The sequence below is a fragment of the Megascapheus bottae genome, chromosome 5 (genome assembly GCF_031878675.1).
Source record: "Megascapheus bottae isolate mThoBot1 chromosome 5, mThoBot2.hap1, whole genome shotgun sequence".
Lineage (NCBI taxonomy): Eukaryota > Metazoa > Chordata > Mammalia > Rodentia > Geomyidae > Megascapheus > Megascapheus bottae.
In genome coordinates, this window is record NC_143513.1 from 11,266,399 (window position 1) to 11,292,765 (window position 26,367).

The 26,367-nt window shown below is 51.1% G+C and overlaps 1 protein-coding gene across 1 annotated transcript; it reads right to left on the bottom strand.

Annotated features, from left to right (window-relative positions):
• Positions 1–14,978: 14,978 nt before the first annotated feature.
• On the bottom strand, positions 14,979–24,718 carry Aqp1 (aquaporin 1 (Colton blood group)). Its single transcript, XM_090332689.1, has 4 exons — positions 24,261–24,718; positions 16,870–17,034; positions 16,559–16,639; positions 14,979–15,859 (listed from the first exon to the last, which is right to left on the bottom strand). Exons 1-4 carry the CDS (start codon positions 24,645–24,647, stop codon positions 15,680–15,682), a joined length of 813 nt encoding a protein of 270 aa, XP_090188815.1. The 5' UTR covers positions 24,648–24,718; the 3' UTR covers positions 14,979–15,679.
• Positions 24,719–26,367: the final 1,649 nt, after the last annotated feature.

Consider the following 26,367-nt stretch of genomic DNA (forward strand, 5'->3'; position numbering starts at 1 on the left):
ATGGAGTACTTTGTACACATGGTCTGACCCCTGGGATGTCATTCTTGAAGCAGGAGTTGATTACCAGCAAACAAAGGTGGAACAACTGTATGTAATAAATGTATGTAATAAATGTGATCTCTCAATCACATCTGCAAAGTATAAATCTAAAAAGTTTTAAACCCTATCTATAAAACAGTAGAAAAATAACAATAAATAGCAATTCACTTTATGACCTCTGAACAAAGCAGACTTTTGTACATAATAAAACGGAAACCATCCAGGAAATATCAATGATTGCACACATCAACATTAGAAATAATGTATGCTCAAGGTGTACACTGGTGGCTCACACATGGAATCCTACCTACTCAGAGGCTGAGAACTAGATGATCACAATTCAAAGCCACCCCAAGCAGAAATGTCAATGAGACTCTAGCTCCTAAATAGCTAGCAAACATCCAGGCTACAGGACTGGCTCAAGTGATAGAGCTCCAACTAAGCAAGCAAGCACAATGCAACTCAAAAACAAAAACTAACCCAGTTTAAAATTCAACAAAGGACTTACATAGATCATCTGCATATGAAAGTGCTGCCTATTGATAAGTAAAATAAAAGTAACTGGAAATGGACAAAGAGAATCACTATAGTAACAATTAATGTTAGCAAATCTAGCAATGAATGCAAAAGCTGAAGAAAAGCAGGCTATTTGTCTTCAAATATCTCCCCTACACTTTAAACACAAAGGAGGAACTAGTGGATTTTCAGTGGAGAAAGCATCAGACATTCAGAGTTACTACCACCAATAAGAAGTCATGTTAGGGGCCGGGAGTTTGGCCTAGTGGTTAAAGTGCTTGCCTAGCATGCACGAAGACCTGGGTTTGATTCCTCGGTACCACATACATAGAAAAAAGCCAGAAGTGGTACTGAGGCTCAAGTGGTAGAGCTCTATTTTTGAGAAAGTCCAAGGACAGTGCTCAGGCCCTGAGCTCAAGCCCAGGACTGGCAAAAAAAAAAAAAAAGAAAAAAAAAGAAGTCATGTTAATGAGATGTGATCAATGAGAAGTCACATTAGTCATGAAGAGATGAAATAAGAAATGTGGGTTGTGTTCTTCGCAAACCATCACACAAGCCATATGGAGGACGGAGGACAAAACACCAGACTGTCACAGACTGGGGAGTCCACAGAGATGGGAATGGATTTCAGGCCAAAAAAGAGACATAGGTTATTTATAGACTCCTGCTAATATTAATTTCTTGATTTTTGATCCTTGTTGTGTGGTTGTGCATGATTCACCATTACAGGAACACGGTGTGCTCCCTTTGGAGTTGTTATGTAATTCTGAAGACTGCTCAAACAGAAAAGACTTGGTTAAATGGGAGACAATACTTTTGAGCTTCACATCTCATTCCCCATACCAGACTTTTGAAGAACTTCTACAATCTAGTGCTAAGGGTGGAAAAACCCTGCTTTTGAAAGGATGAACAAATAGAGATTCTTTTCTTGAATATTTGTTAAACATGACATTTGAAATATGATGTAAAAATCAGTATTAATAAAAATCTTTTAAAAATTTGCACATGTAAAAGTATTCGACATCATCGGCCATTTCAGAAATATAGATTTCACCATTTTCACCATGAGGTGTCTCTGTACACACAGGAAAGGCTAAAATTACAAGAGTGCAGATACAATCTTTTCAAGAATTTGGAACATCTAACATGCTGTAATACAGAATATCACCACTACTCTAAAAAGTGGTATGGCCTCTCTGGAAAACAGGTTAACTGCTGAAAAGAAAGTCATACACACACACACACACACACACACACACACACACACACACACACACTTTTATATAACCAGCCATTTTCTTCTAAGTACAGATTTACCCAAGTGAAACAAAGCTCATCACACAGATCCTTGTATGCAAATGCACATAAGAGCTTTATTCATAACAGCCTAAACCTCAAGATACTCCAAACACTGTACCTATCTCTGGTAAATGGATTAACAAATCCAAGCATCCGAGTTACCATGGAATGTTACTTAGTAATACACATCTCTCACACACAGAACCACAAGGGTGAAAGCCCCAAACGAAAGAAGTCAGAGTAAATGTGATTTCTGCCACAGGAAATTCTAGAAGTTTAAAAATAGCAACAGAAAAGTTGAGAGGCAGCCAGGAACCTACCAGAGAGGATTATGTATGGATTAAAAGGCAAGGAATGACTGCATGTATGGCTTAAAAGGCAAGGAATGACTGCACGTGGTAATCTCTGTTACTCAATTACATACATTCATTAAGCTTTTTCAAACTGCAGCCATGGTAGGCCATTTCTTCATATATAAGTTGTTGGCCAATAAGCCAAATTGAAATATATAGTTTTTTAGTAGAAGAAAATCACATGGTGCAGGAGAATAAAGAGTTTAATGTTCTCTTGTTAAAACTGTGTATAGGGCTGGAATTTGGCTTAGTGATACAAAGTGTACATGCCTAGCATGTAAAAAGACCCAGGTTCGATTCCTTGGTTCCACATACATAGAAAAAGCCAGAAATGGTTCTGTGGCTCAAGTGATGGAGCTCTAGTCTTGAGAGAAAGCCCAAGGACAGTTCACACCCCAGGACTGGCACAAAAAAAACTAGGTATATGCCAAGATATTTTTTAATATCTGCAGATGGTAATCCCACAAGAATAAAGAAGAAGAGAAGGAAATGTGGGTTATGACCAAATGGAGCATTTTCTAATCCCAGTATTGTAGCTTTTGAGAAAACCTTCGGTCCTGTGGGTACGATTACATTTCTGTTTAAATCATAGTGAGACATGTGTGGATTTTCTGTGTGGCAGAGCTAACTGGGAGATGGGCATCCATCCACCCATCTGTCTGGGTAGCCTAACACGTGCAGCCCTCTATAGCCAGCCAGGGGAGCCCACTGAGGGCCCCTCAGAGCCTGGGCAACTACAGTCATTCCAGATGATAGGAAAGAGCAGGGCCTCCAGAGCTGGGGCCCCTGCTGGGACCAGGGGCCAGGGCTGTGAATGGCTCTGGAAGTCAACTGTCTCAGGATTTGGCCCAGGTATTTCTTGCTGCAGTCCCCTGGACCCCTGAATGGTTTATCAACCCATAACTCCCGGCCTGTTTCTTCAGCCGCCCCCCCCCACTTCCTGAGTGGGGAGAGTCAGAAGGGACCCTGCAGTAAGAAGCTCTCCAGAATCTGGCCTCACTGCACAGGGCTCTGTGGGGACCCAGCCTATCATGACCATATTCAAGCTCATTTCTACCTGCTGTGAGTACCACACAGGACCTGGTCTACTCTGTTGTTATGAGAGTGAGTTCATTATCCTGGGAGGTATCCTAAGTAAAAGGTGCATTCAGTCCACACCCTCTTCCTACAAGAGATCTGACCTGCCCTGGGCCCTCTATTGTTGGTGACACGGAGGGTCCATGCTGGATGCTGCCCCAGCCTTGGACTTCCCAACCTCCAGAACCTTAAGAAACAAACCTTTCTGAAAATTACCCCTTCTCATATTTCCCATATTCTGTTACAGCAGCACAAACACAGTAAGACAGTGCTGAGTTGGGTGGGGAGGAGGTGGTGGTCAGGCAGGCTGAGCATCAAGTCAGGGGCCCTTGGGATATATCTAAGAATCAGGCATCAGGCTTGGAACCTTGGGTCCCAGGTGCTGGAAGCTGGGTCAGCTGGGAACCTTAGGCTTTAGGTGCTGGGTGCTAGGTCAGGCTTAGAACCTTGGGCCTGGGGTACTAAGTTAGTCTAGTTGGTCTCTACTAAGACTCTTAAGAAAACCTCCCAGTTCAAAAGTAAATTTCCTGCTGAGCAGAAGGGGGAAGTGAGGGACAGAATTCCATATGTCCCCACAGGACAAGGGACACGTTATCCTTGGCCTAGCTGCCCTACCTGCAGCTCCAGATTGGGTTTGTCGTTGACACCTTATTCCCTCCTCACAGAGGCAGAGCCCGACTGAGCACCTGGCAGGAGTGGAGGGCGAGGCAGGTGTGGAGGGAGGAGACAAGGACACTAGGCTGCAGCCCTGTCCTGAGAACAATGTGTCACGTTGTTCTCCTTAGCGGAAGAGGGCTTTGATTTGTACATGGATAACTTGCCGCTTTCTAAACTTTAAACCTCTGGAAGACTTTGCCCTTCTTACTGCAGCAGCCTGACGAGGGGCCACTGGGAGATGCATAGATGGCGGGGGACCCCAGGTTGTCCAAAAAACTGCTCTGTGTGTCTGGATAGACTCAGCTTTTAGGACCCTAGCCCTAGCCCCAGCCTGTAGTCCCAGTCCCATCCACCTGCTCTGACTATCTGAAATACTTTGATTGTTGGAGGCCACACCGTTGGTGTGATGCCAGACTCTAAGCCAGGAAGCCTTGTTCCGTAGCCCATGTTCTAACAAGCTTATATGTATTATTTATGAGACTCAAGTATTCTAACTATTTTTTTCTTTTGGCACTACTGGGGTTTGGACTTAGTGCCTTTTGCTTAATTGAAAGCCAACAAAGAGCCCCTCCCTCCGGCCTTTTGTGCCTTTATTACTTTTTAAATAGTCCTAATTTTTTGCAGGGTGGGGGAGGGTCTTAATGTTTTTTGTGGGGCTTGAACTCTGGACCTGGGCATTGGCCCTGAGCTTCTTTGTGCTCAAGCCTAGCCACAGAATTACTTCCTTTTTTGGAGTGGTTAATTGGCGATAAGAGTCTCATTGGGACTTTTCTGCACTGGCTGGCTTTGAACCACAATCCTCAGATCTCAGCCTCCTGAATAGCTAGAATTACAGGTGTGAGCCACTGGTGCCCGGCAATAGTCTCGGTTTTTATGGCTTCTAACCACTATCCTACCTATGTCTTCCAAATAGCATGAACAGTTTCACTGCCATGCTTGGTTTGTTGATTGAAATGAGGTTCTGATAACTTTCTGCTCAGACTGGCCTCAAACCACAGTTCTTCATATCTCTATCTTGCAGTTGTCTGGGTTCCAAGTCTGAGCTAATGCATACAGCATTGCTTTTTTTTTTTTTCAGCACTGAGGTTTGTACTGAGTGTCTTGTGTTTGCTAAGTGAGCCACACTTCCAACCCTTTTTAATTTTTAATGAAAGTAAAATGTGAAATACTCTGGCAGAGGCCAGAAAGGAGAGGGCCACAGAGTGTTGGGCAAGAGAGAGAGTCTGAGCTGGAGACCACAAGCTCCCTGTGGACTCCCTCCCACCCCTCCTACCAAACCCCAGCCACTCCTCCACAGGCTGTTTTCAGGCAGTCCTGCTCTCCCATCCCTCTCTTCCCTAAGCCCCTTAGCAGTATGGCCTGATGCGGCCAGATGCTGATGCTCAGCTTGGAGGACATCAAGGAACAAGCAAGCCTGGTCCCTCTAGGGGAGCTCCAGACACTCCCCCAGATCCTTGTCAGGGATCCTGGGACTGGACAAGGGGTGCTGACTGACATCTTTGACCTGAGGAGGGGCTCCCCAGGGAAGAGGCAGGGGCACGGGAGGGGATGATGTCTCCTGAGCTCTTCCCAGCCTCCCCCACCCCCAATAGCTCAATCCCCACCCTGCCCACCCTTTTGGACAATCCATAGATCTTCTAATAACTAGGGACCCAAAGTCGGGGAGGCAGAGATCCTAGGGCCTAGGGATAGAGCTGCAGTTCAGGGATGCTCTGTGCCCCTCCCCTGCTCTGGAAACCCCATGTCTCCCTGTGGCTATCAACAGAGGCACAGAATGTGCTGCCAAAGAGGGGAACCTTCATTTCTGGAACAATTTCAGGAGCAATCACAGATGTTTGGCCAGGGACCTCAAGGGTCAGCTGAGGAAATGTAGACCACAGAGGGGAAGCAAGCTTGTCTGACCCACAGATGGGCGGTTTGGAGGCCTTTCCACTACCCTGTCCCTCACCACCTTTCTCCAGGAGGAACAAAAAGCACTCATCCTGGCCTCCTCAGCTGAGGCTCCATCTTGGCTTTGCCTTTTCCAGCTGTGCAGCTCAGGGTCCTGGCTCTGCCTTTTCTTTCCAGGCAACTGTGCACTGGTTTCCTAACCCCTCTGATTTGAAAAGGTTCTTGTGCCTAGCTCAGAATAGCACCTCGGTATTTCTTAAATCCCTAACTCTCAGCTCATTTACAAGTGAAGCAACACATAAAGTCCCTGCCCAGGGCAGGCTCATGGCGGGGCTCTTACACCTCTCCTTAGACACTCTGAGGGATCCATCCCAAAATTCACCAGTGCCAGGAGATCCATGCCTATCAGGAGCTTGGAGCTCCGCAGGCCTGGCCTCTGCTGAGCTCCCCACCCCCAACTTGGGCCCTGGCTTCTTGTTTCACTGCCCATATCAGAAATAGTGTCCTGGCCTGCCTGACGGCCCCATCTGCAAGGCTGTGCTTCCAGACACATCCCCTTTCCTCCCTGTTCAGTGAACGTCCCCTGCCCCCTGCCCCCTATGTCCCAGGGACTCATGGTGGAAGAGCAGGCAGGCAAGCTGGGAGGGCCACAGTCAGAGCGAGGGCCTCAGAGCTGCAGGCCAGTGTGCTTGATGTGGTGCTGGGGCCTGGGGAGGCGTAGGAGGGAGAGACAGGATGATACAGTCAGGGGCAGAAACATCCTTGACAAAAGGTGTCAGAGGTTAGGGCCAGAGCAAGCTCAGGGCAGCTCTGCCCAGACCACTGAGCCCCAGTGGTCTGCTTCATTTTTCCCAGCTTGCTACTCTGTGTTGTAGGCTTGGGGTTTCACTAAAATACCTGCCACCTCCAGCTCTGACCTGGGTGGTCACACTCAGGTGTCAGCACATCCACACACACACATGTGCACACACATACATGTAGGCATGTACATGCAAATGTGTATATATGCACACCAGTACACACATGCACACGCACAGACCCATGGACACATGCACACACACACACATGCCTGAGGAGGAAAAGGCCTTTACTTCCCATGCCCAGCAGGTGTGAGTACCTCGGGAGATGAGAACTCTCCACTTCCATGTCCTTCAGGTGTGAGTCCTGTGGAAGACAAGGACTTTCCAACATCACAGTACCTCTGAAGACAGGAGACCCCTGAGGCCCAGACATTTGCCCAGATCTCAGCCAGGAGCAGGGATAGGGTCTGTGGGGAATCCAAGCCCACTAATTCCTTTCCCAATCTAATGCTAGACTTTTTCCTCCTTGGAGTGGCTTTCCAATTAGGTTCTAGGGCCCTGCAGCCTTCAGAATCTTCTGGAAGCTGAGCTGCCCTCCATGAGACCTTCTGGCCTAATGTCTGGGGCCCACATTCCTGGAGGCAGATGCGCTGCCCCTCCCAGCCCTGGAGGCCACTGGCCGCAGTGGAATTCCTGGAGTTTGTCTCGGATGGATGGTGCCACCTGGCCATCAGTCACAGCCTGAGTACACCCATGACTCCAGGAACTTCACGAACTGTTGAGCAGTCACTCAGTGCCCAGGTGAGACAGGGTAAAGTGAGGCAGGAGGCAAAGGAGCTCGTGTAAGGGAAGGTCTGGAAATTTCTGTCTCCAACTCTGTCACGAACTACATACGAGCCACAGGATGCGAAAATCCACACCTAGAATGCTGGTTCCAGAGTAGTCTGCAGCGGGCAATGCGAAGGGCCTGTTTGAATTAAGGAGCCATGCCCCCAGTCTGTCGCTGGTTTGATGGAGTCGTAGACTCCGCCAGTGTGTGCCCTGCCCTCTTCAACATGGATCTCCACAAAGCTGACTCTATAGTGTCGTGTTAGAAATCATTTCTGTACATGACCTCATTTTTCTGCCTTTTTCCTCTGAAGTCATTGTGTGTGATTGATTCAAGGAAGGGAAGCCAAGTGGCCCTACTGCTCATCCACACATGTCCAGGGACCTTGGTGCTGTCACCTGACCTGGCACATGGGGAACAGGACAAGGAACAGCAGACTGGCTGCCTTTGCTCAGCAAGAAGGGTCTAGTGCAGTGTTCTCAGCAGTTTAAAAGCCAAGGTAGGCTGAGGCAGGTTCTCTTGGAACTCAAACAATAATCAGGAAAGGTGTAAGGTGGGCATGAGATGCCCTAGCAGGAGAAACCCATTCATCCTGGGGCTCCAGGAAGAGCTTGGGTTCTATATGGACTCTCAGGAGCAATGCATGATGAACTGCACTCCTGCACATATGCATGAACACATATATACACAAATGCACATATATTTATGCACAGATGCATGCATACATGTGAACACACCAAGATGTGTGTCCCATGCATACATAGATGGGTATACACACGTTTACACAGAGATATGCATGCGCGCCTGTATGCACACATGCATGTGTGCACCTGCATGCACAGGTGCAGAGATGGTTCACATCTATGAACACACAAGTGTGCACATGTATGCACAGATACATATATACGCACATGCACACCCATGTGTGAACACACCAAAATGATACTCAATGTGTACTAGTACTTCACAAGACCTGGGCACTCCTCTTTCTCCCAGCCTGTAGCAGAATTTAAACTCAAATCATGAAGTTGAGTTTTCTTATTTTCATAAGTTTAAATTTGTTTGGATTTTCTACTAGAGTTATTTGAAGGTATAAGTTGTTTATACTTATTTATGAAGCTAAAATAGATAATAAACCTAATGTATCTGATCAAAATATATTATGATGATGAACTGACATGATAATAAAAATAAAATTAAAAGGAAAACCATAAGCTAAATTTTAAAAAACAATAAAGCTCATGTTGAATGAAGTGTCAGGAACATGTGTTCAAGTTTCTTGAGAATGGTGCCCCCAGTCCTTGAGAACTTAGTCCATCCTTATTGGATCTTCGGCTTCATTTTCTAAGGACTTGTTTGCTGAGTCTCTGTCTTTGCCTCACCTTCTCCCACGTCACTACTGCAGAGAGCAGAGATATCTCTTCCCCAAATCCTCACATTGGAGCTTACTGAAAATGGGACACACCCTCCCAGGAGTCCAAGCTGGGCCCCTGAAGCCACAATTGCACATGAGTGGCCAAATCCAGTATGGCACCCTAGAAGCACCTATGGCACCACTTGGGACCAGGTGACCATGCACCTCTCTCACCCTCTGTCTGGGAGGCAGGCTCAGTCCAGCACTAAGCTGCCAGAGTCCCCAGCCCCCAAGTCAGTGCATGTCACAGAACTGTACTAGGGAAGCCAGGAGGGAGAATCACTTGGAAGTTTCTCAGGACAGTGAGAGGATGGGCCCACACAGGAGTACAGGAGTGTCCCCATGCGTGACAGCCTCTGCCACCCCCCCACACACACATGGATATTTCACATGCAGTTATGCATGCACACACACAAGTAGTACATACATGCATGCACATACATCCGTGCACATACTTGTCCATGCGCACACACTTTTTTGTACCTGGCCCTTACAGGATGGCCAGATCTCTTGTTGGAATGAAATGTTCTCTACCACCCAGAAAATTTTCAGTATTTTAGGAACCACCAAGGTTGACATGGCCTGGGCTTGCTGGCCCTTCCCAGGCCCAATCAATATTAACCCCTCACCCCAGGCCCAATCAACAGGCTAAAAAGAGCAGAACTAAGTGAAATCCTAAATGTGGAGAATGGCTTTATGGAACAAGGTCAAATCACCTGGGCAGAGAGAGCTCAGTGGAATTGTCCATGACCTCTGCCCGTGACCTCTGCACAGGTCCCTCTACACAATGGATCCTAGATACAAGTAGGGACTGATAATCACTAGATGCTGGTGAAGACTCTGGAGGTCAGGCCTTCACCTGCCCTTCCTATCTACAGGATGGCCACCCTTTGGGACACCCAGAACAGTAAACACTGCCACCTTTGAGTCCCCAGCCCCCAGGAATGGCCTCACCCTGGCCCCCTGCTTGGCAGTAAATTCCAGGCATCGTCCTCATTGTATTCTAAGCCTAGAGAAAACAAGGCATCCGCCCAGCAGCTCGTCCATAAAACATTAATCACTATCCACTCCTGAGCAGTTTCTGACTAGGGAAGGTGTTGCTATACCGGGCCGTGGAAAATCCCAAAGGGCCACTGAGGCCTGGCTGTACCCAGGGTGGCCCAACACCAGTTCATCCAGTGCTTTTCCAGACTTCTGTGGTCCAAGGATGCTGGGGGCCAGCTGGGAATCCCAAAAGGGAAGAACCCTTCCCATAGCTGCCAAATCCCCCGTCCTTATGGTCTCGGGGTCATGGGAGGAGGCTGTTGGAGCCATACACTTTCCACCAAGGCCCAAGTCCACAGAAGCTGAGAGAGGGTAATGGTGCTGGGGTCCGGCTGGAGTTTGGGTTACAGACTCCAGACATGTTTCATCATGTCTTTGTTTAAGCAACTAGCAAATCCAGGAGGTTTCCGAGTTCAATTCTCCTATAGACTCTGTGAAAAGAACTTCCCTGGGTTCGGGAAGAGAAAATGAAGTGTTCAGAGGGAACACAGGGCCCACAGGGTTCCAGACTACCAAATACGGGAAGCCCAGGTCAGGCTGACCCCATGCTTGTGGAAACCCAATGTCAATCTCATGGGAATGTTCACCACAGGACTGGGCTCCTGTTCCGTTCCATATGAAAGAATTTAGAATTGAAAATCGGCAGGGGGGGGGATGGGGGAGGGGGGCGGGGGGGGAAGCATGTTGGGCAGAACAGGTGGAGCAATTATAGAACTACAGTATTTTAGGCAAGCACGAAGACCCGGGTTCGATTCCTTAGTACCACATACTTAGAAAAAGCCAAAAGTGGTGCTGAGGCTCAAGTGGTAGAGTTCTAGCCTTGAGAAAAATCCAAGGACAGTTCTCAGCCCCTGAGCTTAAGCCCAGGACTGGCAAAAAAAAAAAAAAAAAGAACCACAGTATTTTGCTGTCATGAGTTTAATGGAAAGAAAACCATTCTAGGATTCTGAGGCTGCTAAATTGCATCCTGCTTCCTGGTAGATCAAGTACAGAAGTCACCACCTTCCGGCTGCCAAGCCATCCCTGCAAGCAAGTCTTGGCTGTAGCCACAGGGGAGTCTAATGGAAGAAGTGACCCAGTCAGAGGGTGGAGACCACAGATGTCTCACAAGGCAGACTCCTGACTGTCCAGGACTCTGGCCACAAAGATTGAGTCCTAGATGATTTCAGAAAACTCTTTCCCTTCGTTACAGTTGGCTGAACAAAAGAGATACGGGTTCAGGTTACTCCAGGAGTGCTACCCCACCCTGCCTATGCCCCCCCCACCAACCTTTCTCCTGTGCTGATCCAGATGAGGCATGAGTATTCTCGTTGGATCCCTGAAAGCCAGGGGCCTGGAGCACAGTCACTGGCTGGAGGAGTCTGGGGTGGCCTGGGTTAGTGCTGTGTGCCCAGCCCTAAGAAGACCTGAGCCTATCTTGGAGCATCATTATTCCTCATGGTGCAGCACTGCCCTTCCCTTTCTCATATACCCTGGTGAACCAACCAGTCTATCTTCTACCCAGGCAGGATGGCCAATGGCAGAGAAGCAGCCTCAGTCTAGTGGTGTCCACATGTCTGTGGCTCACACCACAACTAGCCAATCCCAGAATGATGGAAGAGACTTCTGGGTCAGCTCTTCTCCCCTCTTCTTCCTCCTTCTTTTCCTCCTCCACACACTGCAGGATTACTGTGAGTGTTGTGCTGCCTGGCTTGTAGGCTCGCCCAGAGTACTTAGCTAAATGTAGGAGGGGGTGCCACAAGACAAGTCTGCATCATATACCAAAAAAAGAGAGTGGTCTTTGAAGTCAGGCAAAGCAAGGTCAAATTTCAATTCCACCATCTATCTTCTGGGAAGACTTGGGCAAATCATTTCATCTTTATGGACCTTGGTATCCTCCATAAATGCAGACATTGCTATTTGCCTAAATTGCTGTGGAGATTAGGGAGGATGAAGCCAGTGGCTCACACCTATAATCACACTTAGTCACAGGGCTAAAATCACAAGGAGCATAGTATGAAACCAATCAGGCCAAAAGTCCATAAGGACTCATGTGAACCAGCAAAAAGCTGGCTACAATGGCAAATACCTGTCATCTCAGCTACATGGGAAGCATAAATAGGAAGAGCATGAACCAGCCAGCTTAAGCAAAAAGTGAAACACCATTTGAAAAAAAAATAACCAGAGCAAAAAAGAATTGGGTACATGGTTCAAGTAGTAGACCATGTGCCAACAAGTATGAGATCTGGAGTTCAAATTCCTGTACTGTCAAAAAAATTGGTTGCGTGATGAGTCACAGAAAGGTTCCTTTCACATAGTCGCTGATCTAGAAACCCCAGCTAATTCAGGCTATAACTCTGTTCTAGATTCTAGAAGTCAAAGCTTATAGCAGAAAGCTGTGCTTTAAAATGGTGCAGAAATGGGAAGAGGTGGGAATAAATAGCAGAGAATGAGGTAGAGGTAGCCCAGAGGAAGAACCAGAAGGGATTAAGTATAGGAGGACAAGACCTTGAAACAGACAAGCCAAAAAGAGCTGTGCAAGAGCGACTTGCACACCTCCCAGGAGATACACCTCACAGATATGACACCTCCACAGGAGGCATACCTCACAGGAGATAAATCTCACAAGAGGCACACCTCACAGATTTGACACCCTCACAGGAGACACACCTCCCAAGAGGTAAACCTCACAGGAGGCACACCCTGTAGAAGATATACCTCACAGGAGGTACACCTCACACCATATACCCCTCATGTGAGGTGCACACAACTCAGAGGAGGCACACTTCACAGGAAGGATACCTCACAGTAGGTACATCCGGAAGGTGATACATATCACAGGAGGTACACCTCACTGGATGTACACCTCACAGAATTACACTTCACTGGAGGTACACCCCACAAGGCATACACCTCACAGAAGGTACACCTCACAGGAGGCAACCCCCCCCCCAAGAGAAACACTTCACAAGGGACACTTCTCACTTGAGACATGCCTCATAGGAGGTACAACCCACAGAAGACATACCTTACAGGAGCCATATATCATAGGAGCTATACATCAAAGGAAGCACACTGCACAGAAAGGCACACCTCACCAATGGCACCCTTTCATAGTTAGCAGACCTCCACAGCCAGCCTTTGCAGGATTCCCTAGACTAGCTTTCCCTTTCCTTTCACCACCACAAGCCCTACATCTGGGGAGTTTTCATGAACTAAGCTTCCCACTCACCCCATGAATCCTTTCCTGGTGACCCTCACCCACTTGAACCCCCTCCTCCCTTGTGTCACTGGCTGCCAACCCCTCCACAGCAATAGCAAAGCCATCAGATATTTCTCAGAAGTGGCTTTGGGGTGGACCCCAGGTATCTCTCAAGGGCAGTTTTGGAGTGGACACTGGGTGTGCTTCAGGGAGCAGTGTGGGGGATGCCAGCTCTTCCTTCACACTTCTGTGTTCAGTGCATGCCCTTGGTAGACATCTGCTGGGAAGATTTCCCAAATTCCAGACCCAAGCCTGACGGTGACCTGACCCCATTCCCAGACACTTATCCCCAACGTGGCAGGTAGTTTTCAGAACCCATTGAAATATTTATGGTTCACTTGACACCAATGGTCACACGTCCCCCCCTCCCCCGCCAAACTCTAGCCCCTGTGGGCCCCAGATACCATCCCAGATACAGGAATCTAGAGAGAGGACGGTGGGAGGTTGGCTGGCTGGTGAATCCTGGCCCTTCTCAGAGGATAGTACGTGAATCTCTAACAGTGTTGTCTTGACTTTAGTTCGGCATGCTCCAGCATCTGGTATGGTTCCCACAACTCCATAAGTTGTCCAAAAGCTCTTTTTCTCCAGGCTTCCACATCTACTTTGTGTCCCCCTCCTCCTCCCCAGAAGAGGTCCTGAGGCCATCTCTTGAGGCGAGACACCCCAAGACTGGGTCCCTGGAAGTGGGACCTATCTCAGACCCTGGAGATGTATGTGTCTAGAGAATAAAGACTACAAGAGGCCAGAAGGACCTAACAAGTCATTTTTATTTTCTTAACATATCATAAAATTCCAACTCCAAAGAGACATATAAGCAGAGTAGACAGATGGCCGACCAGGCAAGGGTGGGTGTGCCCGCCCCATCCCCAGCCCCTCACCTCCTGATCCTGGCCATTGCCCAGACAGAAACTGCAAAACTAGGAATGAGAGGCATCTGCCTGGTAGTCCAGGGAGTGGTTAAACATGGCTGTGGTGCTATGGCTGTTAGAGTGGCTAGATCATTGCCTAGCAGTGGGACTCGAACCTCTATTTCCCCTATCTGGTAAAGGAGTTGCAGGTTCTGTTAGCGAATGGAGGATAGTGTGCAGATAAGATGTGCTAATGACAACTTAAGCACCGCGGCCACACTGCTGCTCTTCCAGCTTGCATAATTATGTCTCCATGTGTGCTGACACCAGGGCTGAGGGACCTAGGTGGAGAATCCAGCAGGAGATGGCAGTGCCCAAGCGAACTCTGTGCTCTCAACTCTCCTTGAGGGCAGCAGGAGCTATGTCATCATGTCAAGGGTCATGTCTCTCCTCCAGGTCAATGAGGAGACCTAGGGTCCCCCAGGGAGCCTGTGCAGGTCACATGACTACTCCAAATCCTCCAACTAAGAGTTCATCAGGGGAGCCAGAACTGCTCCTCCCAGCTCAGAAACCCTGACTCCCCTAGAGGGCATCTGCTACCCATCTGGAACCTTTGGTCCTCAGGCTTGGGGGCCCAGGTAATCTAACCTGCTCTTTAATAAACACATACCACACAATGGCATCCTGGTCCACACTGGCAAGGGGAAGTAGAGAGTTGAGTAACAAGTAAGGCCATGTAGTGATAAATGGAAAGACTGACCAAGTGGAGTCTGATTCTCTCCCTGTGACATGAATGTCCTTCCTGCTGTGACACAGAATGCCCGGACCACCTTTCTGCTCAGAAGCTCAGCCTGCACACACATGGGCACACACATGGGCAGGCCCATCTCTGTACTTGGGAAATGAATGAATCTGTGCTGGTCTGGATGGAACCTTCTAAAACTGCGATGTGTTCTCACCTACAGAATACCTCTCCTCTGCCACTTTTCAGATGGAGTCTCTGCAGCACTGAGATGGGGACAGTTACAAGGTCATGTACCAAGTCCAAGCAGGAGATGGAAGTCACACCAGAAAGGCAAAGTTCACCCACAACTTGCTTGTTCCCACTGTGCTTCCTGGGACCCCTCCCTGCTCAAAGCACCCTAGCAGGAGGATGGGTCAGGGTCCACGTGAGGAGAAGGGGTGTGGTCAAAGGCACAAAGCAATAATGGCAGCACCTTAGGCACCTGTGGCAGGGGAGTTGGTGAGCAACTTTGGGATGAGCAGGACTTTGTGACACTCTTGCCATCACACTCTGAGGGGACAGCTAGCTGTGGTCATTAATTTCTACCTCTTCCAATGTGGCCAAGGGAGTGAGTTGCTGAAGCTCTGAGATCGGGAAAGAGAGAGGGAGGGGGGAGAGAAGAAGGGAGGTAGGGAGGGAGGAAGAAGAGAGAGAGAGAGAGAGAGAGAGAGAGAGAGAGAGAGAGAGAGAGAGAGAGAGAGAGAGAGAGAGAGAGAGAGAGAACTGCCCCAGATGAGGTTGGACCTGGACCACACAGGTCTGATAGCCCTCTGGGGTGACATCAGCTCACTTGTCAGAGTGTCTATAATAATATGATTTCAGCCCTCCCTCCCTCCCTCCCTCTGCCCATCCTGGCCCACCCCCACAGATGCCCAGGCCAGGCTGTCTCTATTTGGGCTTCATCTCCACCCGGGAGTTGATATCGTCGCCGTCGAGGTCGTACTCCTCCACCTGGCCGCTGCTCCACACCTTCATGCGGTCCGTGAGGTCGCTGCTGCGCGGAGCCAGAATGAAGTCGTAGATGAGCACCGCCAGGGCGCTGCCGATGAACGGCCCCACCCAGAAGATCTAGGAGAGAGTTGGTGTGCCTTGAGTGTACCTTCCGACCCTGGGAACCCCTCTGGGTGCCCCTCCGTTGCTACCCCTGGACTGTTCTCCCTCACCTGAGCCTGGGACAGAGACAGGAAGGGCTAAACCCTGACTTCATGATTCCTGGCTACCTCAGCATCTCCTGGCCACATGAGGAGTCACTGGCCTTACTAAGGGCGGCCCCTCCCTGCCTCGGCTTTCCCAGCGCCCTGGGGATGGTTTAGTTGCTATGAAGCACACATGCCAACAATCATTAGAACAAAATCCACTGTCATGAGCTCTACTTATAGACTGAGAGTTCTTGCCCTGCCTGGCCACTCTCAAGGGAAGCTACCTGAGTCCTACTTCCCACTCAGGGAAACTGAAGCAACAAGAGCCTGTTCAAGGTCATTGAATCAGAAGGTGACAGAGCTGGGATTTGAACCAAGCTCTCCACCAGACAGGAAGGATGCCTTGGGGGCCAGGCAGCAGGGTGAGGTCAGCAGGTCTGAGCTGCAAGGGCAGAGATTGGACGTAAATCTACTCTTCTTCACACTGCCCACCGCCCTGTCGCCGCAGGCCTTTGTTTCTACTTTTGTCTCCCCACAGTGTCTTCCAGAGGCAAGGACACCACAGGGTGGAAAGAACTCTCCACGTTCTGCCAAGCCCTGCCCACCTCCATGGGTGCTATAGTCTTACCCAGTGGTTGCTGAAGTTGTGGGTGAGCACCGCAGAGCCGAAGGATCGGGCGGGGTTGATGCCACAGCCAGTGTAGTCGATCTGTTGTATGGGGAGGGAACAGGGGAAGAAAAAGTGGCGAGGAAGGGGGGGGGGTGAAACAAGGAATTGGAGCAAGAAAGGGCCCATCAGCCCCAGAAGGAGGGGGACAAGATCCAGAAAGATGGTTAGCTTATTGTATCTCCCTCCTGGGCCTTGGAGCTGTCACCTCCTCCCCAGCCCACGCCCAGCCCTGTCCTCCCCACTGTCCCTCCTGGGAAAGCCCCACTCACCGCCAGCAGGTGGCCCAGTGCCACGGAGAAACCAATGGCCAGGGGAGCAGAGCCCCCAAGGTCACGGCGCCTGCGGTCAGTGGTGGCCAGCACACAAAGCACCAGCTGCAGGGTGCCGATGATCTCGATGCCCAGGCCCTGACCCGAGTTCACCCCGGGGGCCAGCTGCAGGGGAGGGAAAGGACAAGGCCTTAGAGCAGGACAGACCGCAGCTGAGTCTCAAGACCCCCTGGCACCCAGGTCACACCCTTGCCCTCACAGCCCGTCACGGAGCCTGGAGAGCTGTCCTATCCAGACCCACACCCTGGGTGGTCTCAACCAAGCCTCTCTCCCTCCCACACCTGCTGGTGATGCTTTCGCTCAGCCTCCAGTACCTGCCTCCACCCTGCTTCAGCTGGTCAAGAAGCAGGGCCTCCACTTCAGCTAGATCTAGGCCTGCGGGTGTCCAAGGCCAAAGGTGAGGGTAAGCCCCAGGCCTGGAGGGTTGTCTCCCATAGGAGAGGAGAAGCAAGGCAGATGGAGATGTTGCTTTGTTCCATCCATGCCCTATTGCACCTGAGTCTCCCATGCTTTCCATTGTTGGCTGCTCCTTTGTGCTCTCCCCTGTCCCTGCCCTCCATCTCTCCTGTGATCTTCTCTCTTTCTGTGGTCTGGTGTCTCCCTCCCATTTCCCCTGGCCTTGTCCTCCCTGTCCCTCCTCCCTCCCGGCAGGCCTTGCCCTGTCCCTCTGCACATGGGCCCCCTGCTGCAATCTGGCGGCCACCACCGGTGGGCCACTTTTAGAAACATGACTCATGGGAAAAGAAGGGATTGGGAGCTGCCAGGAGGTTGTCACACCCTCCCCCTGCAGTGGCCCCAGGAAGACCCCTCTCCAGAAGGCCCTGCTCCGTGGGGGACCTGACTAGAGGCACCCCACAGAGTAGTGGACCACATCAGCCAGGCAGACTGACTGGATCCCGAACCCCACCTCCATCCTGAAGATATTGGGGAGCCTCTTCTGAACAATCCTAGGTAGGGGGCAATCTTCTGCTGCCCTACAGTTTTCCCACCCCTGCTTGGCACCTCAGGAGAACAATCCTCTTCCCCTCTTCCCGCCTTTGTCTATAGTCCTGGTTCACAGGGAGTGACTCACATCCCCTCTCCTGCCTTACAGCCCAGCTCAGGCCCTTTCCTGGCGACCCCAGTGCTGCTCCCCTCTGGCCAGCCCCACCCTCCAGACAAGGCCCAGTTTTCTTTCCACCTCAAGGTTGGGCAGTGGAGGCAAAAGCCCTATGTGCAAATCCTGACTCTTCTACATGTAGGTACTTTGGATGTGGCCTGTTCTTCTCTGAGCCTCAGTTTCTCCATCTTCAAAGTGAGCCTGATGGTTCCCCTAGAGCAGCTGAGAGGTTCAAAGGATGTGGAGCCATGCTGGGAATTGGGAGAGTGGGGTGATGACCATAACTCTTATTCTGGTCTGTTGCCTCCATTGGGTTTGGGGATAGGCAGGATGAGGGCTCAAAGATGTGGAGATGGGAGTTGGTGCAGCTGCACTGCTGACAGAGGCCTAGAGCTGGCACAGCAGGTAGAAGGGAAACTGTGATGGTACACTAGTCTGAGGGACATGGAGCAATCCTCTGCTCTCTAGGCTTGACCTAATTGCTAACTGGCAGGAGTCCTTGATAATTAATAGACACTAGCCCTACACACACATACTCTCTCTGTCTCTGTCTCTGTCTCCCCCCCCCCTCTCTCTCTCTCCCCACCTGCCTTGCCAGGTGGAGCCAGGGTCAGCTCATCTTCTACTCTGCTTTGTAACTATGGCTGAGTCCCAGTCACTCCCCAAGGCTTTACTTTTCATGGTTCCAAGTCCAGTGGGAGGAACGTGGAGTCCCCTCTGACCTGGGGATCCCAGAAGGTGCCCTTTCCTGAGAGCCAGGGGTCACAGACTGCAGCCTCCCTACTCTGATGCCTCTTTTACCACTGCCTTCCTGGACCTCTACCTGAGGGATCTACATTACTTCCAGCCAGGAAACTTGACAACTCAGAACTCTAAATGAAAGTTCAAGGCCTGCTAAAAGTGGACGCCCAGAAAACAGCAAGTAAAACATCGAGCCTTATGTGGCTGTGTGCAGCCCATGAAATCTAAAACAAGAGCTTTAATAGGGCCAATCCCAGGTGTGGTCATTTGTTGGAAAAAATAATTCTTTACACATTCTCACGTAGTCTTGTTTGGCTCAGGTCCTAAGTTTCATTGATCAGAGTGAAAATAATTAACAATAAAAGTAAGTATAAGCAGCAGAAGAGCCCACAAGGTTCTTCTAAAGCACCAGCAAGCCACAAGCTCTCTGTCTGTCCCCTGACCAGGTAAGCTCATTGTTCCAGACCTTGTTCAGATCTAGACTTTCAGGGATCATCACTCTGGGCACCCTCTGGTCTGGGAACTATCCCAGATCCTGCCCGAGGCTCTCTACAATACAGAGTGGAAGCAAATGCTAATTTTCTAGAACCTCCACCCCTCTCTCAAAGCAACCTATCCCTGGAGAAGCTCTCAGGACACATCACCCCTAGCTAGATAGTTCAAACATTAGCCTTTTGGTCCGCAGAGATACAGTAAGAGGCCAATGGGAGGCGGAGGCCCAGAGAGGAGGCAGCACAGCCAGGATTGGCCAACACCACATACTCCTGGCCCACACCACACACTCCAGGCCACCATGCTTGTTACCAAGAAACCTGGTTGTTCTCAGCTCAGACTGGGGAGCTGGCAGAAGGTGTTTTGGTGACTGCAGCCATGTCATAGTTCCAGGACAGTATAAAACTGATTGCTCCATGCCGTGAGATGTGAACTGTGTCTGACACCCACAGCCAGGCTAACAGGATTGCTCCAGCGCCCTCAACGTGGCCTCGGCAACCTGTGTCAGCAAACACCTGGCCCTGGCTGACTCTGAGCATCTCCTCTTGAGGAGCCCGGAATGTGAGACACGGAGGATTTGCCTTCACCCCTAATGTCTCCAGCACTTGGCATGGGTGGTGGGGGGCCCACTGGTCAACCCTCTATTTAATGTGTGCATACAGGGTACCCATGGCTCTGGGTTTCCCTGTGGCTTTGTAGACCAGTATCTCCTGTTTCCATGGTGATCACATGTGTCCAGGGGTACTGCGCGCACGCGCGCTCTCTCTCTCTCTCTCTCTCTCTCTCTCTCTCTCTCTCTCTCTCTCTCTCTCTCTCTCTCTCTCAGTTAGACTTTAAGAGGTTTATTACAGAACAATTAAGTAAAAAACATCCTTCAAAGAATTATAAAAATCCTCATCCTGTATGTACTAAACACTCTAACCTAAATTTCATAATGTAAAAACAGATAATTACCAAGATAATCGTATTAGTCTATGTCCAGAGTAAAAAATGTTAACCCTTCCCCTCAATCTGATTTTTTTTTAAAAAGGCAACAGTACCAACAGAGAAGAACTGAACCCTGAAATGAAAACATTTGGTTTAAGAAAAATAGGAGAAACACTGTGCCACCAACTTAAAATGTACCCACTTTTTAAACCCATGAAGGACTTTTAGAGCCCAGTCAGGTGTCCACCAGAAACATGGCCGAGTTGACTATCTCCCAGTATACTCCGTGAGTAGTTGGGGGGCCGGAGGAGGGGGTCTCTGCTGACAGGAGGTCCTGATGGCTGTGTTGTGGCCATACTGTGGACCATGCCTGTGGACCATGGTGAGTGTGTCACAGCCACACAGGTGCCATAACTCACTGGACAAGGCAGGGCAGTGGGGAGAGGGAGCCTCCTTGAGTGAGAAGTGGGTCTCAGAGGCCTTTTATTTGCTCCCAGAAGTCCTTCCAACAAGAGGAAGGAAGGAAGCAATGGCGTCTTTTTTCCTAACTTCTTTCCGTTACTCAGGCAGGGAGAGGAAGAGATTCCAGTGAGGACCCACTGGAGCCCAGGGTCTAAGTGCAGATAGCTGGTCTTAACGTGCTGCGTGCCATGTGTATGCTATATTTGTAAGCATGCACACACGTGTGTGTGTGTGTGTGTGTGTGTGTGTGTGTGTGTGTGTGTGGCCTCACTGAAGAGGCAAAAACAATTGAGGTCTAGTGACAGCAGACCTAAAGGAGATCAGGCTGGGTTGTAGCAGGCAGGGGGAGGACAGCAGACTGTAGGGGGCAGCAGGCTGGGGGGGGGGCGGTTAATGCCAAGTGGGCTGCTCAAGGGCTTATGGGGGAATTTTCCATGGTAAGGGAAGTCTTCATGCTTTCCCTATCCTCGGGCTCTGACTGGAAACAATAATTACACGTCTCAGCCATCACCACCCAGCCCGCTCCCTGGTCAGGTCAGGCTAGGCTAGTCAGTTCTGACCTCCCTTTTCCTAGCCTACCCCAAGCCCTGGAATAGGGGGCAGGAACCTCAACACTGGAGGAAGGGTTAGCCCCAGAGCCCGGGCACTAATTGGCTGTGGAAGCTGAAGCTTAGGAAATGGAAAGAGGGAATTTTTAGGGACATGGTCAACAGCAGGTGGGAGTACTTCAAGTACTTCAAGTACTTAGGCCCTGAATCAGCAGATACAGGAGACCCCAAAGAAAGCCGCCCTCTACCAAAGTTCCCAAAAAGGCTAAGCTCACAAGCTCTGGAGACACAGTCCCCCAGATTAGTCGGATTTGGCCAAACCTCTAACCCCCACCCTCTTCCGGAGCCCAGTCTACCCTGGGCCCCAGCCCAGCCACACTGATAACCCCCAGGCTTTAGGGCCAGCCCCTCTGCCTAAGCTTATACAGATTCTCTCCCCTCCTCTGTCTGGGGGTCTCCACATTTTGGTCACGTGATACTTCCTCCCTGAAGCCCTCCTGGCCTCCTCATCCTTCTAGTTCAAAAGTCCCCAGGCCTGCCTGACACCTCATTATCACACCTGCCTCCTGTCCCATATCGCAGGCAGCTGTGCATGGAACTTATCTAACCCCAAGTCTGTGAGCTTTCTGGAGCAGAGAGCTCAGATGTCCAGCCAGGTCCATCCCAGCCTGGACTCAGCACCCAAGAGCCCAGCTATGTCCACAGGAGCCCAGCCAGAGAAGAGAAGAATGACGGTAGCCAGCAAATGCTAACCTAACTCCAAAGCCCTGGCATCTTCTGCCTCCCAGAGCCAGCCCCACCCTCTGTCCTCTTCTAGATGAATTCTAGCCCAGCCATGGAGTAGAGTCACCCAAGGTGGTAGCCCTAAGCCAAGTAAAGACAGGCCAGGGTCCTCATCCCAGCCTCAGTGCCATCGCCTGGTCAAGATTGGAGGCTTAGACTCCGCCTAGCCCCTCTGTGCAGTGGTCTCTCTAGGGTGTACCCTGAGTCCTGACTCAGTCTGGAGAAAGTTGTCCCCATCGTGTCCCTGGGGGACACCCCCTGACTCATCCCAACCACTTCCTGCCACTTTTTCCCCTCTTTTCTTTGGAAATCTCCATGCCAACAATTTGCCCCACCCAGGTTTTGGGCAGCGTGGGGCAGGGAGCAGAGGAACAGGAGGAAAGAGAATGTCCCCTGCTCTTTCCACACCCAGGCCTCTACAGACCCCAGCACCAACATCTGAGGGGCACCCAGAGATCTGTGCCATGGAGAGTCAGCGCTGAGCCAACACCATGCAGTGCCCCATGGGCCCCTCCTAGCCAAGCCCTCCTGGCACTGGTGATAAGCATGAGCCAACAACAAGAGTGAGCAGCTTGGGCACAACAGAGACATTACCCGGCCCAGGTTCTCTCTTGCACCTTCAAATTTTCAGCCAGGAAGCTCAACCATTTAGCAATAATGGGATTTGAACCTAGGTACCCACCTCCCAGTCCAACACTGCTCCATTCTGGACTGCCCCTCTCCCTCCTCCATCTGTACTCTGCCCCAGCTCAGACTCTGGGGTGACTCTAAAAAACAGCAGCTAAAGAAGGGATGGGAGCTAAAGCAGGGTGAGGCCAAACCCAGATGGCACCAAAGAGGCCTCCTGCCGTCACTGCCAATGGCCACACTAGAGGCAACAAAGTCCTTGTGTGCCAATATTCAGGCCCAGCCCATGCCTGGCTCACTGTGGATGAGCCTGGCCTCACTGTCCAGCCACCTTAGGCCACTTAGCTCTGTTCCCACTGGCAAGACTTCGTCCAGGAGACACAGCTGCCCTGGCTCTCTTCCTTACACCTGTCACGGCCACGTCTCTCCCGGCTAAAGTCTAAACTCCAGATCCAAAGCTAATCTTCAATCTTGGGCTGAGCAGAAGATTAGGGATGGGCTGGAGAGGAGTCACGATGAGCCAGAAGTGCTCATCTGTCTCTGCCCCCACACCAGACTTTCACCTTGCCTTCCTGGTGGCCTTCTCTGGAACATGAACTTTGGAAATGAGAGGACTTGATCACCCAGTGCTGTCCTCCAGGAGCTCCGACCAGCTATCTCCCTGTCCCCACCCCCTCCTGCCTTGCTAGCACCTTGCCAACCTCATGTGGTAGGTGTAGACCCTCCTCTCTACTTCCAGTGAGGACATCCCCACCTTGCTTGCCTCTGAGACTCACCCCTCACTCAGCCCCTTGTGCCAGACTGTTCTCCCTCCACCCCTTGGGCTCAAGTGCACTTGGCTGAGGAGCTGGAAAGCCTGGTCTGCGCTGGAAAGCCTGTGTGGCTACCGCCACCAACAGCCACTGAGCTGTGTACAACAGGACAAGGGTAATTACTTCCAACAGCTGATTGTCACCAACATCTGTGTGCGTGTCATTCAAGCCCCAAGTAGTGAACATAGGCAGCTACACACTTGCCCCAGTTCTGCAACATAGACGCTATGCATTTCCCACAAGCCCAACGGACCTGTGCCAGCAGACACGTGCACACCTCCACCTGCACACCTCCACAAACACCCAGGCCACACCCCTCCATGCTCAGGATCCTGGGGACCTGCCTTCCAGTGTTATCACAGCCCCCAAAGGGATTCAGTCCCATATGCCTAAGGGCAGAGGAGGAAGTCCTCTCCCTGACTCTGTGTGGCCTGGGAGTTGTATAGGGACTCTGTACAGGGAGACCTGCTGAGACTCTTGCAGCACTGGCGCAGTACTGGGTTCTTGGGGTGGCATGGCTGGCAGCAGGGCTCAGAAGGGACCACCCCAGGATGGCACAGGACTAAGAAACCCCAATGAGGAGTGGAAGGCTGCTGTGGGAGATGCTCTGCCAGAGATGTTTGCAGAACCATTATTCTCCCATTCCCACCGTGCCTGGCAGAAAACATGCTGTGGCTACAGCCCAGCTGAGTTCTAGCCCTGACTCTCTACAGGACCCCCTCCAGCACTCCCTCACCCTCCTGTTCCTCAGTGTCCTCATCTGCACAGTGGGTAGAGGATTAGGCCGGGGCCTTCCCATCTGCCTTCTAGAACAGCCCCCAAACCTGGGCCTCTACTCACGTCATTGCGGCCAAGCGAGTTCTCGGGCAGGGAAGAGGTGATGCCCGAGAGGATGGCGGTGGCAACGATGGCCCCCACACACTGGGCCACGATGTACATGAGTGCACGCAGAATGCTGATCTGACAGCTGAGCAGCAGCCCCAGGGTGACCGCTGGGTTGAGGTGGGCGCCACTGATGTGGCCCACACTCTGAGCCAGCGTGGCGATGCTCAGCCCAAAGGCCAGCGACACCTTCACGTTGTCCTGGACTGCCGTCTGGTTCACACCAAGTGGGTAATTGAAGCCCAGGGCAGAACCGATGCTGATGAAGACGAAGAGGGTCATAGCCAGGAACTCGGCCACCACGGCCCTCCAGAAGATCTTCTTCTTGAACTCACTGCTGGCCATGCTGGCAGGGGCTCTGGTGGAGACTGTTCACTGCTTGGTGCTCAACTCCCTCCAAGACTGAACCACAGCCTGGGCTGGGCCTATTTATAGGGCTGGGGGGGTGGGGGGAGCACAAAGGGAGGAAGGCCTCTCCTTGCTCCTGGCCCGCCCCACACTGCACGAGCCTCCTCTAGATGGATGCAGACGCCCGCTGCACCGTAGCTGCCAACTTTTTCCTTCCTCTTCTCCCCCTCCCTCCCTCTCTCTCTCCCCGCCCTCAGCCCTCAGCCCTCAGCCCTCAGCCCTCAGCCCTGCCCAGCTCACAGAGGCAGGCAACAGGCAGCATTGCTCTAATAGGCTTTGGGAAATTCCTCCAAGCTGGCCCCACTCAGGGGGTAGAGAAATCCAGGTGTCCCAGCGCAGTATGCTGGCTCAGGGTGCCAGCAAGCAGAGCTGATTGTGAAGGGGGCGGGGCGGACGGGCTGGACTCTGGGTGGACGTTGCCCTCCCTGGAATCAGGCACTACAATCTGCCTGCCTGGAATCTCCAGCCCACCCTAAAGCGACATATTAAGCGCCGTGAGGAAATTCTGGGGGTGCAGGAGGCAGCCTGGACCTCTGCCTACATGGTCCAAAGCTACTTGCCCCTTTAAGACCCTCCCCTACCAGCCAGGCCTCAGTTCTTGGGACCAGAGGGGCATCAGGACATGCACATGTCTGTCCTCACATGCAGTGGTCAGGGCGGCAAGCAAGGTTGTGGAGAGCCCTCACTCTGGGAACCCTCAGTCTTGGGAACAATTCAAACCAGTGACCTGAGGGCAGGCTAAGAGAGATGAAGATGGTTTTAGGTTTTTCCCCTCAAAGGCAATGGAGTTTCCTGGCAGTGGGGAGATAGACAAAAGACAGAAGAGAAAGGGAGAGGGAGGCATAGGTAGAGGGAACAGGAGATACAGACAGATAGGGACAAGGTGGAAGGAATAGAAACCGAGGAAGACTAGAATTAAGAGAAAGAAGGGCTGTGACAGACTATAGAACAGAGGGAAAGGGGACAACAGAAGAAGAAGGAGGAGGAGGAGGAGGAGGAGGAGGAGGAGGAGGAGGAGGAAGAGAGAGGGAGAGGGAGTCAGAACCAGGCTCTGATGGCTTATACCAATAATTCTACCTACTCAAGGGGCTGAGATCTAAGGACCACAGTTTTAAGCTAGCTTGGGCAGAAAAAAAAAATCGCTGCGACTCTTATCTCCAATTAATCAACAAAACAAAACAGCTGGAGGTATGGTACAAGTGGTACTATACCAGCCTTGAGCAGAAAATCCAAGCAAGACCCCAAAGTCAAGCCCCAGGACTAGACAAAAAAAGGGGGTGGGGAGCCAGCAGAAGGAGGCACACAGCATTCCTCAGCCCTCCTTAGTCCAGCCTGGGAACCCTAACCCTGAGGCCCAGTGGCAACCAACCAAGCAAATCTGGACCTTAGGAGCTCACTTGTCTGCTGTGGGAGAGGCAGGGGGAGGGGCCCCTGTGCCCATTGGGAGGGACTCAGGGCCATCAGAGCCCCTCTGCTCCTTCTCCTGCCTGCCTACCACATTCCTTACCAGAATGGTTGGTCCCACCATTATAAGAAGGAAACTGAAGCTTAGTGAGGTATGAGGTCTGTGTTGTCAGGCATGGGGCAGAATGAACATGTGTTGTGTACCACTGTTCAGGGTCTCCTTAGAGAATGACCATGGCCATCACTGGTTACC

Bases quoted from the DNA above. Each gene is read 5' to 3' on its own strand.
- Aqp1 (XM_090332689.1), bottom strand. From the start codon at position 24,647: ATGGCCAGCAGTGAGTTCAAGAAGAAGATCTTCTGGAGGGCCGTGGTG. The intron at 17,035-24,260 runs GTGAGTAGAGGC...CCTCCCCTGCAG, and splicing joins ACTCGCTTGGCCGCAATGAC to CTGGCCCCCGGGGTGAACTC. The intron at 15,860-16,558 runs GTAAGACTATAG...ACTCTCTCCTAG, and splicing joins ACAACTTCAGCAACCACTGG to ATCTTCTGGGTGGGGCCGTT.